This window comes from Anser anser (genome assembly GCF_964211835.1).
Source record: "Anser anser genome assembly, chromosome: 1".
NCBI classification, from domain to species: domain Eukaryota; kingdom Metazoa; phylum Chordata; class Aves; order Anseriformes; family Anatidae; genus Anser; species Anser anser.
The window spans coordinates 185,472,123-185,486,670 of NC_139720.1; the positions used below are offsets into that span (position 1 = coordinate 185,472,123).

The 14,548-nt window shown below is 44.0% G+C and overlaps 1 protein-coding gene across 2 annotated transcripts; it reads left to right on the top strand.

Annotated features, from left to right (window-relative positions):
* The first annotated feature begins 121 nt into the window (after positions 1–121).
* On the top strand, positions 122–14,447 carry STOML3 (stomatin like 3). Of its 2 annotated transcripts, none has more exons than XM_083823803.1 (7): positions 122–2,530; positions 7,567–7,670; positions 8,515–8,593; positions 9,847–9,929; positions 10,954–11,157; positions 12,012–12,146; positions 12,302–14,447. In XM_083823803.1, exons 1-7 carry the CDS (start codon positions 2,479–2,481, stop codon positions 12,500–12,502), a joined length of 858 nt encoding a protein of 285 aa, XP_083679929.1. In that variant the 5' UTR covers positions 122–2,478; the 3' UTR covers positions 12,503–14,447. The 2 variants fall into 2 exon arrangements, with proteins under 2 accessions (XP_083679929.1, XP_083679930.1); XM_083823804.1 differs by having other exon boundaries at positions 8,515–8,587.
* Positions 14,448–14,548: the final 101 nt, after the last annotated feature.

Here is a 14,548-nt window from a genome sequence, read left to right on the forward strand (position 1 = left end):
TGCAACTACAGGTTTTGCTATTTATTACAGGTACTTCAGTTGCAGCTTAAGAAACTTATCATGGTATGAGCATTCTTACTTTCTTGCAGATTGTCTGCCTTTCTAGATTGAGATGTAAGGGACCCCTTTGGTTGACTCTCTCTCGTATTTACTTATGTTGTAGTGAAGTGTAGCCAAAGGGTCTCTTCTGTCATCTCCACATTTTCTGCTCTTGAAAGCTGACGTCTTTTTCACGTTAAAGGAGGAGGAGCAAGGTGTGGATGTTCCTATCAGCAATAAGATGTTAATCTTCTCTATGTCCTGCCCCTTCTTTTAAATTTTTATCTGAGGGAGATGAATGAGAAGCCTGAAGCAAAAAGGCTGGTGTTTGTTCAGGGCCAGATGAGGAATAGGCTGAGAAATCTTTAAGGGGTGGCCAAAGCCACCGATCCATGTGAGGGAAAGAGTAGTATGGGCCTAAAAAGATCATAGAAAGACAAACTAACTATGTTATATGCAAATCTCATGATATGCAAATATATCAATGGGTAGTGCAAGTAGATGGAAACTTTGAACTGTAAAGGACTGGTCACATTTTGCAAATGGAGCGATTGATGCAGGGAAATGTTGGAGAACAGAATGTTTACAGGTAAGCACCAAATCACCTAACCTAAGCCTTTGTGGTGTTTTAGGAATAAAAGTTGTGTTAGCTACATCAGAACACTGCAGAAACACCTCAGCTGCTACCCACTGTTCACCTGATGCTGCATCTAAGTCGATAAGCTCTGCTAAAGTGGCTTTGGACTTGAGCTGTTTTTCTTTGTGGTATTGCTCTGTACTGCAGAGCTGTACCAGGTTGTTCAGCACTAGTAAAATTCCAGCTTGCAGACTGCTTCAGTGCTCGTGTATTTTGCACTTGAAGACATGAGAGCTAGTTACTGTGTTATCCACATTCCCAGCATAGCCCCAAGGAGAAAGGATTATGATTGCCCTACCTTTGACTTCAAATTTTTGAAAATGAAAGAATAAAAGTGCAGCGGAAGTTAACACAAAGTAGTACAGTGATGTTCCTCAACATCAAAGAAAAACACCATCTGCTTGAGCCACCTTTCAAGGGATATATTTACAAGCGCCTCAGGGTATTCTCAGAAAACAGCAGGGAGCAATTATTTCTGTTAGATTTTAATGTTTTGCTCATCTATCTCACAGTGTAAGCAGCTGTGTAGATTGTAGCATTCAGATAACTTCATTTATTACAAGCCATTTTCCATAAAACAGTTGATTTAAAAAAAAAAAAAGAAAAAAAAAGAAAGTTGGGGTAGTTTTGCATGTTAGATTTTTCCCTTGTGAAATACTTAAAAGCACACACATTTTCTAACTCTTCACCTGTGCTGTCCTATTAGTAGGATTTTTGTCATGGACAGGTTTGGTCTTGCAGCCTAAGCATGACAGGCCAAATAATTGGGAAAATGCAACAAATGACTTCATACAGATACTGTGATATGTTAGGGAGGGCATTTCGATAAGCATGTGAATCCCAGTTTTGCAAGCTGTGCTTATAGCTTTCACAGTGATTTAAAACGCCCATTCAGTGGGGGTAGGTTCCTGTCTTTGTGAAGCTGGAAGAGTTCTCTGGGGAGCAATCAGCTTTGAATGACCCATCTGGGACCAATGTGATTACTGACATGGATGAAGACTTATGTTACATGAAGCTGGAGCCAGCTCTTCCAAGGTACTCTAGATGATGGATGCCCACAGAAAACAACCATAGAATTGATGCAGCTACAAGTTAAATTTGTAAATTACATATGAAAAAACACCCCTCATTTTTTCTCATTACATGGAGCAGTTTTGTGTCCTTTGAGAAGTCACTCTCTGCTGAGAGACCAATTACACTTGGTTTGATGTCAGTACTGGAAGGAAAGTGTTTTAGAAGATCACTTTTATTTGGGGGAAAATTTTAAGACTTGGGGGTTGAAATGGTTCTACTGGGTTTTTATTTTATTGGTGCAAGAGGGTTCGACATACTGTGATGTATCAAGAAATATCTGAAGAGATATTCCACATGACAGCGGGACTTCACCTACTAAGAAGTGAGCAAGAGAAGAACAGTACTCAATCTACACCCACTAGCTTTATCTTCTCTTTCTGTTTTGTCTTGCTTTTTGTTTTTATCTCTGGTGGCAGATATTACTGTGATCCAGAGAAATAATTTCCAGCTTGGATACTGTAGGGTGTAAAACCAGCTGGGCCATGTGCATCCCCAGCCAAAAGCCTGCCACAGGAGGCTGTGGAGTTACACCAGAGGCAACGGTGACCCGCAAGACTTTGTTTTTGTAAACATGCCATCCTCACCAGGGTTACTGACTCCCAGAGGGCTCTCGTACAAGTGGGGATTTCTCCTCTCACAGAGCTTCCCTCTTCTGTGTTTTGTATGAGTGCTGTGTTTCAAGGTATGCTGCTGTCTTTGTGAGGGGATCAGGACTTCACTAGAATGAGATGGATCCCAAGAGAGAGACACCCAAGAAAAACAACACGGAGCATCTAATTGGTAAGCCTCATTTTTTTGTGTGTGTGTTTGTGTTTTTCTCGGTAATAATCAAAAAGTACATTTGAACCCAGACATTCATTGTAGGTCTCCCTTATAGGTTGGAGATGAAAATCCAGAATCTGCCGCTGTAAGTGACATGACAAATTACCTCATACTGCCCTGCCAGGAAGCTTCAGCATTTACCTGCCAGGATAATGACCTCAGGGACTAAAATGGCCAAGTCAGTGATTGATACAGCTGTACACATAGGGACAGGATAGAAAGGGAAAAACAGGTGTGAGTGAGGAAAGGCAGAGTAATTTTTCGGCCCAAAAAGGACACTTAATGTGGTTGGGATTGTGTAATGAACACCTGGTGCTCCCTTCAAACAGGGGAGCTGATACCAACTGGGATGGCTGAGCAAGGACCTGCTGGTCAGACTGGGGTGCAAGAAGGAAATGCACAGACAGGGGAAGCAGGGACACGTGGCCTGGGAAGAGCACAGGGATGCTGTCTGGGTGTGCAGGGTTGGGGACAGGAAAGCCAAGGCATGGGTACAGCTGAGCCTGGCAAGGGATGCAAAGAATGACAAGAAGGGGTTCTCTAGTTACGTTGGCCGGAAAAGAAAGGCCAAGGACAGTGCGCCCCCTGCGATGGATGAGAACGGTGAACTGGTAACGACAGACGTGGAGAAGGCTGAGGTACTCAGCAACTTCTTGGCCTCAGTCTTTGCTGCCAGTCAGGCTTCCCAAGTCTTTCATTTCCCTGAACCTGGGGGAGCAAAGTCCCTCCTACTGTAAGTGAAGAGCAGGTTCAAGACCACCTGATGGAACTGAACAAGTACAAGTCTATGGGGCCCGATGCTGTGCATCCCAGGGTCCTGAAGGAACTGGCTGATGGAGCTGCCAAGCCTCTCTCTGTCATGCCTGAAAAGTCCTGACAGTCAGCTGAAGTCCCTGGTGACTAGAAAAATGCAAACCTCACTCCCATTTTTAGAAATGGTCGAAAGGAGGACCCAGGGAACTACAGACCAGTGAGCCTCACCTCTGTGCCTGGCAAGATCGTGGAAAAGATCCTCCTGGAAGCAGTGTCAAGGCACATGCAAGACAAGGAGGTGATCCAGGACAGCCAGCATGGCTTCACCAAGGGCAAATCATGCCTGACCAATCTGGTGGCTTTCTACGACTGCATCAGTTGACAAGGGAAGACCGACCGATGTCATCTACCTGGACTTCTGCAAGGCCTTTGACACAGTCCCACATGACATCCTGGTCTCCAAGTTGGCGAGAGATGTGTTTGATGGGTGGGCCATTCAGTGGATAAGGAATTGACTTGAAGGCCAAACCCAGAGAAGGGTGGTCAACAACTCCACATCCAGGTGTAGGCTGTTGATGAGTGGTGTCCCTCAGGGGTCTGTCTTGGACCAATGCTGTTTAATATCTTTATCAATGGTATAGACAGTAGGATTGAATGCAACCCCAGCAAGTTTGCAGATGACACCAAGCTGAGTGGTGCAGTCGATACAACAGAAGGAAGGGATGCTCCAGGTGTGGCTTCACCAGGACTGAGTAGAGGGGGAGAATCACCTCTCTTGACCTGCTGGCAACACTCTTTTGAATGCAGCCCAGGATACCATTGGCCTTCTTGGCCACAAGGGCACATTGCTGGCTCATGGTCAGCCTGCTGCCCACCAGGACTGCCAGGTCTCTCTCTGCAGAGCTACTCTCCAGTGGGTATGTCCCCAGCCTGTACTGGTGCTTGGGGTTATTCCTCCCTGGGGGCAGGACCCTGCACTTGCCCTTTGTTGAACTTCATAAGGTTCCTCTCGGCCCAACCCTCCAGCCTGTCAAGGTCCCTCTGAATGGCAGCACAGCCCTCTGGGGTATCAGCCATTCCTCCGAGATCTGTGTCGTCAGCAAACTTGCTGAGGGTGCACGCAATTCCATCATCCAGGTCATTGAATAAGTTGAACAACACTGGACCCAGTACTGACCCCTGGGGAACACTGTTAGCTACAGGCCTCCAACTAGACTCCGCACCACTGAGCACAACCCTCTGAGCTCTGCTATCCAGCCTGTTCTCAATCCACCTCACTGTCCACTCATCCAGGCCACACTTCCTGAGCTTGTCTATGAGGATGTTATGGTAGACAGAGTCAAAAACTTTGCTGAAGTAGAGGTAGACAACATCCACCACTCTCCCCTCATCTATCCAGCTAGTCATCCCCTTATAGAAGGATATCAGATTGGTTAAGCACTTCCCCTTGTTGAGCACATTCTGACTATTTCTGATCACTTTCTTATCCTCCAAATGCTTGGAGATGACCTCCAGGATGAGCTGTTCCATCACCTTTCCAGGGATAGAGGTGAGGCTGACTGGCCTGTAGTTGCCTGGATCCTTCTTGTGTGACACTGGCTTTCTTCCAGCCCTCAGGCACCCTCTCTGTTCTCCATGACATTTTAAAGATGATGGAGTGGCCTAGCAATAACATCAGTGCTGCTCAATGAGCTGCCACATTTTGCAGTGTATTGCACGTTTTCGTTTGCTATGGCCTGTAGACCTGAGGTAGGTTTTTGCTGGTTGTGACTACTGTAGTCAATATATGGGGATGGCAAAATCAAGTCAGTCATATGTTGGGTAGTCACTATTCTTCGCTATTGTGTTTTTCTAGAAATCTTCATTTGTCTTGTGGTTAAATGGTTTGAAACTTTGGGGTAATCAGAGTATATTTGTTGCGGTCTTTGGAGATTAGGTCTGGATTCACTGTTAAGCAGGTGTATTTTCATACGCTGCTTTTCTCATTGGAATCTGCACTTTTAGGTGGATCAGGATCTCCAGGACAGGTCTCACAGAGGAGTCGGTAGAACTTTTTCAAGGTTTAGATGAGTGCTTCTTACCCATACCGGTGATATCTTGACCTCTCCCTTCTCAGGTGCTTGAATATCCATCTGCAGAGGCATTTGTTCTCAGCCACCCCCCCATCTGTGGGTTGTGTTAGTCCTAATAGGACTGCATCATTCCCATCTGTATTCACAGTGGTCTCAGGTGGATGGTGGCAGATAATGCTACAATCCAAAATTAGCTTTTGAGGGCTGTTCTTCATGGCCAAACTTGGCACTGAAGAGAAAGATTTTCAGTCATCTCTCTGTATGCTAATCATTTAGGTGAAATGGAGAGGGAGAGAGCAGAGCATTGTGTGCTCATGATCAGACATGAACATCCCTTTGTGATTAATTTCCTCAAACTTTTCATTAAGAATTACAAATGATGCCCACTCCATGAGTTCCCTTGATCTCTCTCCACTGATTAAAAGACACTCGACTGCTGGTACTGCAGGTACCTTTTGTAGCCTGTGCACTATTGCTGTAATGTGAAGAATGTCATGTGGCAAACAAGTACCAGCGAAAGTGTTAAAGCTTTTCACATAAAATTTTACAAGTCTTGTCTTCAAACACATGGCCTTGGGGTTTGCTTAATGCTCAGAGGAGCTCCTCAAACCATTCCTACCAGTGATTACAGAATAGCTGATGATACCCCATTAAGCAACCAGGGATTCAAATTATTATTTGTCAGAAAGGGTGAGGAGGAAAGCCAGGCTTCCAGTGCAGCAGTTCTGTGCCCAGCTCTCATGGCCAGCATTTAGAGAGAGGCCTCAAACCGGGCCCTATCAGACCCAAACTTTTTTACGAGTGATTAAACCTCTAGTGAGGACCTCAGAAGTAGAAAGGGAAAAACTGCAAGGAGCAAAGGGCTTGGTTGTAACATCTAGGTGTGCAGTTAGTGTGGCTTCCTTGCCGGAGCCTGTAAGGAGCTCTGTGTGGAGTTTCCTACAAGAGGCCAGCATTGCGGGAGGGGTGGTTTGTGTCTCCTGCAGGATCACCAGGGGTTTTCTGACAAACCTGTCCGGCCAGCTCCACTGCTCTGTTAACTTGTGCCCTGGGGATCAGGTAGCCTCATGCTGTCTCACTGTGGCAACAATTTTTTCTCACAAAGTATAAAATGAATCTTTTTTTTTTTTTCTTTTTTTTTTTTCTATTGTATTGATCAGTTTCTGTCTTTATATGAATTTTATTTGATGTCGGAAATCCCCAATGCTCAGGAGACCTCTGAGCCTTTGTCTCCTCTCCGGCCTATGATAAAGTGTGTTGGGAAGGGTTGAAAGTCTACTGAGTTCACCTTTGCTTCTGCTGATGGTCATGCCTGCAGAAGTCCTCTTCTCAATGGATGCCCAGCTAGCATCCCTGCTTCTGCTTTTCTCACAGCTCTCCAGATCCAACACATTTCTGCGTTCAGCAAGATTCAGTTGACATTGCAGCACTCAGTCCTTACGGCAGGAGTGGCCTGCTCCATTCCTCACCCTTTTCTCTGCCTCTTCTGTGAAGACCTCAGCATCTCCAGCTGCTAATCTCTCGGAAGAGCAGCAGCTCTTTGATCCCCTTTCCCCTACAAAAACCCTCCCAAACTTTTAGTACACGAACAACAACTCACCCCTGCCTTCCCTTCAGGCACTAAGATAATTAAATTAATATTTTGGGGTGAGAAGGGCTAAACACAGTGAGAGAGCTACCCAAAGTGCATGGGTGTGCGTTTTGACAAGCACCAATTCTGAATCTTGTCTTCCAGTGGAGGAACTGGTCCATCAGTGTTCTTCAAAGCTTCCATCTAAAGATAGCAGGAGTTTCCCTCATTTTCCTTATTATCTGTTTCGTACAAACTAAATCTCTTGCCCCAGCCATGACACACTGACATTGATTCACATCCATGGATATTCTACCTGATTATTTATTTCTTTAAGCCCCTAGATTTGGCAATGCCTTTCACTTTTCTGTCTTCTTTCCTGCTGCAAAATGTGCTTTTTAAACCTTTTAATTTTTCGTGCAGGAGGATGTTTGGGGTTTGGTGTTTTTGGTGAGTGTTGAGAGGGAGGAGAGAGGGACCAAGTCTTTGCAGACTTTGCAGACCATCATTATTGTAGTGGGTTAGATCTACTTCTCTTTGATAACTTTTTTCAGGATTTGCATTTATTATTGCTTTTTTTTTTCCATATTCTTTTATAGCTGATAGGCGGGAAGGAATTGGTGTCTGTGGCTGGATCCTGGTTTCAATTTCTTTCCTGTTGGTGCTTATTACCTTTCCTTTTTCCATCTGGGCATGTATCAAGGTAAGCTAGCGGGATTTGGGGCACAGAAAGAATAATCTATTGCCATCATTGTTACTTACATTTATTGATTTATTAAAACACACATTAGGTTTTTTGATATCATAAGAGCTTGTGGTCTGGGACCAAGAGATGCACAGACTTCCACTGACTTTCTGTAGCACCACAACTTACTCATTTGATTCATTTGATTTCTTCCCATATCAGCTTCCATAACCAGTTAAACTTCCTTGTCTTCCTTGCTTTACAACACATTGGGAGAATAAATCTAAAAATGTTTTTGAAGAAGTCATTTGATGCTGCCAGCAATAGTCATTAACATAGGTAATGAGAGAAAAAGGAGTCAAGTCCCGACAGTGAGGGATTATGCAACCTAAGCCCACAGTCCCTTCAAGACGTGGGCATAATATGATTCATTTAAAGCAGTTTTTAGGGGTGAGTTACCAGGGTGATTGCAGTGAACCCCAGAACATGAGTCACCCTACTATCTGAAGTAATTGGGTAGATTATCTGATGTTAGAGATGCTTTACTCTGCCTACAGCTAGCTCCTCTGAGTGTAGCACTGATGCTGAAAGAGTTGTGGATAGCCTCGTTAAATCAGTGGCATTTCTTGCATATTTGGTCTATTTTATGACTTAGTCACAGGGCCAAGGTCTGAGCTTTTTTCCAGCAAAGGATGAGGTGAGAAAATATAAAAATGCTTTGCAACTTGCAGTTTTGTTAGTGTCTATACTAGCTGTATTTCTCACATAATATGGATGTCAAATATATATTTTTTAAAATATATATGCCAGAGAGGAGGAATAGGATTAGTTGTAAAATTCTAATTTTAAAATATTTTCCTAGGTTGTCAGAGAATATGAACGTGCTGTTGTATTTCGGCTGGGACGTATACTGCCTAAGAAAGCGAAGGGACCAGGTGAATGCATGCAGTTTTATTCTATTAAGATGCACTGTAATCACACAGAGAACTGCAGAGGTCCATAAATTCTTCACAGCATAAGGGGGGGTGAGAAGGTCCTCTGTTGCAGTTTCTTTGCCTGCAAGCTGTTTTTTTCTGTTTTTTTTTTTTTTTTTTTTTTTTTCCTGACTAGAAAGTAATGTCACCCGCTTGTCACAGCACAACACAGAAGGTCGAAGACCTTCTGGTTTAAGGTCTTCTGGGTAAAGACCAGGTATGGCTTTGCTGTTGTGTAGATTGGATGACGGAAGCTTGAACTCATGCTGCAGGCACTGGTGGGGGACCAGAGAGGTTTAAATGCAGTCTTCGTCTCTACAACAGAATTTTTTGGGTGACCATGGCCACTCTCCTTATTCCTCACTTCCAATGTTACTTTTTGTTGCCAGCTCTTTAGTTGTATTGTGCTCTGAAAATTGTAAACGTTTCAGCACAGGAGCCTTCCCACACTCTGTACCCACACAGAGTCTGTTACAGTCGCCTAGGATCAGGATACAAACTGCAAATACAAAACAAACCCAACAACACAAAATAATTGCATAGGTACAGTTACCACCTTTCTGCAGTGGAACTGGGCAAACTGGAAGCTGAAATAAGAGGAAAAAGTCCTTTTCAGATGCTGTCTTTCCTCTTAAATAATAACCATGTGGTCCAAAATACAGCTAGGGCAGGTGCTGAACTCCTCTGCTTGGCTCTGGGCACCTAAGCAAGGTGCTGAGGTTAAAAAAAAAGTCACGTCTCCCACTTTGCAGGATGGTTCAGATCTGAGGACAAAGTTTCTAATGTGAGCTTCTACATGTGGTAGAGGACTCTGGAGAAGGGAGGTGTCTTTTCTGGGGTCAAACACATTGTATGGCAATTGGTTATGATTGAAAGAGGAGAAAATAAGTAAAGGCATGGAAGGATTTTTTCCAAAAGCCTCATGACATATTTGAAACCAGAACTGAAGTCTGTCCATTCCCTGCCCAGAGCTCTAAGCCATTAATGTCTGGTAAGTTCACATCTTTGCAGATATCTGCATTCCCCTCTGTTGCTTGAAAATGCAGAACTTCACTGCTGTCACCTCCTGTAACAGAAGAACAGCTGCAGTAACAAATTGCTGCACAGCTCCCTGGCTCATTCCCCACCTTGTGGATATTTCCATCTGTTTGCATTGTGCAGGTACCTGGCTCTAGACTTATCTCTCCAAAGTGTTTCATCTAATTATTTTTATTTTTCAGGTTTGATCCTCATACTTCCATGTACAGATACGTTTATCAGGGTTGATCTTAGAACTGTTACCTGTAACATTCCTCCACAAGAGGTAACTATTCTCTAGCAGCCATCTAAAAGAGAAGTAAAACAGAGCTGGTTTGTGGCACGATCAAAAATAACGTGGGTGTTTTGTAGTCTTGCAGCTGTGAGCTATCATACACAGTTTAGCTTATTTTCTGTATCTTCTGACTTCCAAACAGCTTACAAAACTTCTTCTACTTATGAAAACCCACAGGTGAATCATTGCAGGCCAAGCAGACTCCTCTTGCTGATGTGTGAGATAAAAGATAAAGAAGGTGGGGTTGGAGCTCCAAATAGGAGATAGATGGGATGAGAGAAGAGAGGTTGCAGGGGTGGCTCTCCCAAAATAGAAGGCAGGAAGAAAAATGGTTGCAGTACTTGTGCTGTATGAGGTTTAACAGCTTTTGGCAAGGTTTCTGCAGCTGTTGGCAGAGTTTCTGTGGAGCACTTAATTGCGGGAAAAGGTGCTGAGGAGGGAAGAAACAGTGGAGCATCGTCAGTGCTCTGCTGAGGCCAGCTGTCTGCTGAGGCACAGGGCATTTGCCTCTCCTTGCGCTGGCAAAAATAACTCCTTTATGAATACTGAAATAGCTTTCGGAGTTTCTTTTCACTGATTTTTGCACTTTGCTTTTCACCTTTGATTTAATTTGTGGGTGTTTGTTTCTTACAAATACATTGTTTAGTTAAAGGAGCAGTGGTCTTCCAAACTACATGCAATGTATGAAAATCAGTTCTGGCACTTTCTGCAAGAACGAAACAGGATAAGCATTCTTTATTATTGCAGAAGAAATTCATGCAGGTGATGAGATTCACCTAGCTTTTAAACAACTGTCTCAATAGTATATATAACATTTTGCCCTGGTTTAAACTGTTGGTGTTGCAAAATGACTTCCTTGAAGAGAAAACAAAGAAACCAAACTAAATTATTGTTTTCCTTGAATTACCAGGCTCCCTTCTTCACTAAAACGAAAAGGAATAACAATAATTCCCCTTCCTTGTCAAGGGGTGCGTTATTGGACCGCTCTGTAATTCTGCATGTTTCTACGATGCAGATTCTGACAAAAGATGCTGTTACCACCCAAGTGGATGGGGTGGTGTACTACAGGATCCACAGTGCGGTCAGCGCCGTTGCCAACGTCAGCGATGTCCATTCAGCCACCTTCCTCTTGGCACAGACGACCCTGAGAAATGTGCTGGGTACAAAGAGCTTGGCTCAGCTCCTGGCTGGTCGAGAAGAGATTGCTCACGGTATCCAGGTAAATCTGGCTCTTGAATTCATTGCCAAGCAGGGAGATTTGTTCTGGGGAGAAACGAATTAGAAATAATCTCCCTTATTTTCTTTAATAGTGATAGCAAAATTTTCCTGAATGGTCTTTTCAGTTATACTTCTCATTGCCTGAAGCAAGAAAGAATTATTGTACAGGCATTTCCCCAGATTCCTGTAGAAGAATTATTTCCCATCAAAAAGCAGTGAAGGTGCTGAAATTATCCAGTGAGTTGAATAAATCAGCACAAGCAGACTTTGCTCAGAGATTGCTGCAAGCAATGAGAAAGATGTCAGCTCTTTGCGGGAATCTCTATCTGCAGCAGACCCTTGATTGAGGTTTAAATTGTCAGGTCTTGTGCCATAATGGCTACAAGTACAGAATTGAGGCATTTTGTGGTTATGGTGCTCCAACACAGATCCTGAGTGCTGCAGGGCTGTGACGTGTCAGTCATCAATATGTTTGTACAATGACTCTTGCTCTCAGAAGTTGCTATATTACTACTTTGTAAGAGAGAGAAGTGTGGTAAGTGTCTGCCTAAAGAAAGGGTGGGAATCGTAGCTTAGGAGGCAGGAGGGAGCCGCTACAAAAGCCCTATGTAGGAGAGAAACTTCAGGTACCAACCAGCACCCTGTCTCAGACACAGGTGTTGATAAGGAAGAGTTTTGTAAGGCAGGGGTACCTGCCATGCTCACACCACCACGGGTGCTAGTACCCTGGGAGGGCTCCATCTTCCTGCTGTGCAGGTCTGCCCTCTTCCTTTCCTACTGTTAAGGCAGCAGGGTAAATCACACTGAGTTCTCTCTGCCACCGCTGTGCTCTTCATGTCGGTGTTTGTCTCTAAGGACATCCTTGACAGTGCTACGGAGCAGTGGGGAATCAAAGTGGCTCGTGTGGAGATCAAAGACATCAGGATTCCCGTGGCCATGCAGAGGACGATGGCAGCCGAAGCAGAAGCTGCACAAGAAGCAAGAGCTAAGGTGAGACCCATGGCTATGTCTACTCACAAGCTACAACATCCCACAACTTTGTCCTGGGCATCCAAGTGTGCCTTTGTTTTCTCCTCGTTGTAAAGGTGGCTTTTCCTCACTACCGGCAGTGTTGCAATGCCATTTCCATTTCTCTTACGTTGCAGGTTGTGGCAGCAGAGGGAGAGAGGAATGCTTCTAAAGCCCTCAAGCAGGCCTCCGTGGTGCTGGCCGAGTCCCCAGCAGGTCTTCAGCTGCGCTACCTGCAAACTTTAACAACTTTGGCAGCAGAGAATAACTCCACCATTGTCTTCCCTCTCCCTATTAATATGTTTGAAAAATTGGGACAGAAAAATAGAGGGGGATAGATACTGTTCTTTGCTAGCTGCTTGGGCCGAGAGATTTAAAGGGTTTCTCAGAAAGCAAAGGGTTCCAGATTACCAAAGCTAGAGTAGAAATAGTTTAATAACCACTCATAATTCCCACATTAGGAGACTGCATTTGAGCACTGAAGGTTGCAAAATTCAGGCACCAAGCAGTTTCATCTTAGATTCATCTCCAGGTGAAATGGAAGAAAATATATAAAATTCATGTTAGACCTAATAAGAAATTTTAATGATGCTTTCACCATGTATTGCAACTGCTTGGGCATAGCAATTATTTGGTGATCTGTCTGATAATTAAGAACCTATGGGCTCCTGATGAGGTTACAAAACTGCTCCACCCAGCAGAAGGGTCAGGTACTGGTGTATAACTTAAGTCTTCTGGAGTGGAAAGGAGGATTTGGTCCCAACCTTAGTATTCTTAGTATTCTTTTATAACTATCAACAGAATTATTGGATCATTGGTATGTCAGTAGAATAGCCTATTCTTTATCTTATGTGAGTAAAAATTAGCAGTTGCTTTACTGACCTAAACTGGATTTTGCTGTATCACTGACATTTGTCTAAGGTTTGTAATGGGAAAAGAATATATGTCCATATATTGCAGTCACATTTCTTGAATTTGAAAGCTGATGCAAGCTTCAAGGAAAACAAATTATCCTATGTTAATTTAAGTGTCTCTCTTTCATCCACAAGAGGTTTCTTATTCTGCCTTGCTGATACCATAAAGTGGTGGTGCAGGTTTTCATAAAATGAGCCTTCCCCACTCTCCATCCATGCAATTTTTTGCAGCTGAGTGGGGACATTGCTGATATCTGAGTTCAGCTATCCTAGCTGAGTTTACAGCCTTCAGAAGCAGCTGGGCTGTTCACATTGCTGCCACACAGCGATGGGCTGTCTGTACATGAATCTGAAGTCTCTCGTGGTGTAGCTGCTCTGGTAGATGCTGCTATGTAGCGTCTCTTCCACACAAGGCTCACTGCTGCCCCTCCTATATGGTAAGGTCATTTGACTCCAAATTCATGAGATCAGCATGGATTTGCTAATTATATTGTTGATACAGGCCCATCTCATTTTGGCTGCAAGGTAGCACAAGCAGTCCAGGTGACAAATTTTTGCACCCAGCAACTGCTGGCACAAAGACAGTGGTGTGAGCATCTGAGGATGGTGACCTGCTCAGCAAACGCAGCTTTTCATTGCAGCTCTCTTCTCTGCTTCAGACATGACTGCCAAATGGCATTGTTGTTGGCAAAGATATAAAACCAACATTCACAAATCATCCTTCTTAACATTTGGCAGAGAGGCTCCTATCCTAAGAAAAGAGATGTTTTGAATTTGGGTGTTATTTTTCATTCTCGATTTAGTTTGTCTTTTGTGGAAGCCTTTATAACTACGGCAGGAGAATTCCCCTGCCTCTCCCAGACAACTGTTTCATCTCCACTACAGAGCTGCTTGCGTAGCCACAGAAGCAGCAGTGTGTTACAGAAATGCACCCACAGATTGCATCATTACTTTAAAGCCGTGCAAATTAATTAAACTGTAGAAAGGAAAAGCTTGGAAGACATGTGACTACAGAGTGCAATTAGAAAATAACTCTGTGCCCTTGGTGAGCTACTAACTAGCCCGTGCAGGACTCCAGGGTCAGGCACAGGGCACATCCAGCCCAGTCATCCGTCCCTGATGCTGAGCCAGTTCCTGCTTCAGAAGTGTGTATGAGAATCCTGCTGTGGGTACAAGTGGGGTCATTTGTTCACCCACATGAGGTCCTACAATTAATATCAGAAATGAACTGATGTGCTGAAGTGTGAGTGCTATCTTTTGGCAGCATTGGATCGCAGGCTGTACTTGCTAAGCCCGTGAATGCAGTTTTCTTCCTGACCCATGCAAATTTCTTGGCCTCTTTATCATCCAGTGACAATGTTTAGGGAAATTAATCATCTCTGCAAGCACAGTGTTCTGCTTAAAAAAAAAAAAACTGCCCCTGCAGGATAATTGCCCTATTGAGTAATGGGTCAGGGAGATAGAAATTCC

Excerpts from the sequence above, each read along its gene's own strand:
- STOML3 (XM_083823803.1), top strand. The coding sequence starts at position 2,479 with ATGGATCCCAAGAGAGAGACACCCAAGAAAAACAACACGGAGCATCTA. Across the intron at positions 7,671-8,514 it reads CCATCTGGGCATGTATCAAG|GTTGTCAGAGAATATGAACG; the intron begins GTAAGCTAGCGG and ends ATATTTTCCTAG. Across the intron at positions 12,147-12,301 it reads CACAAGAAGCAAGAGCTAAG|GTTGTGGCAGCAGAGGGAGA; the intron begins GTGAGACCCATG and ends CTTACGTTGCAG.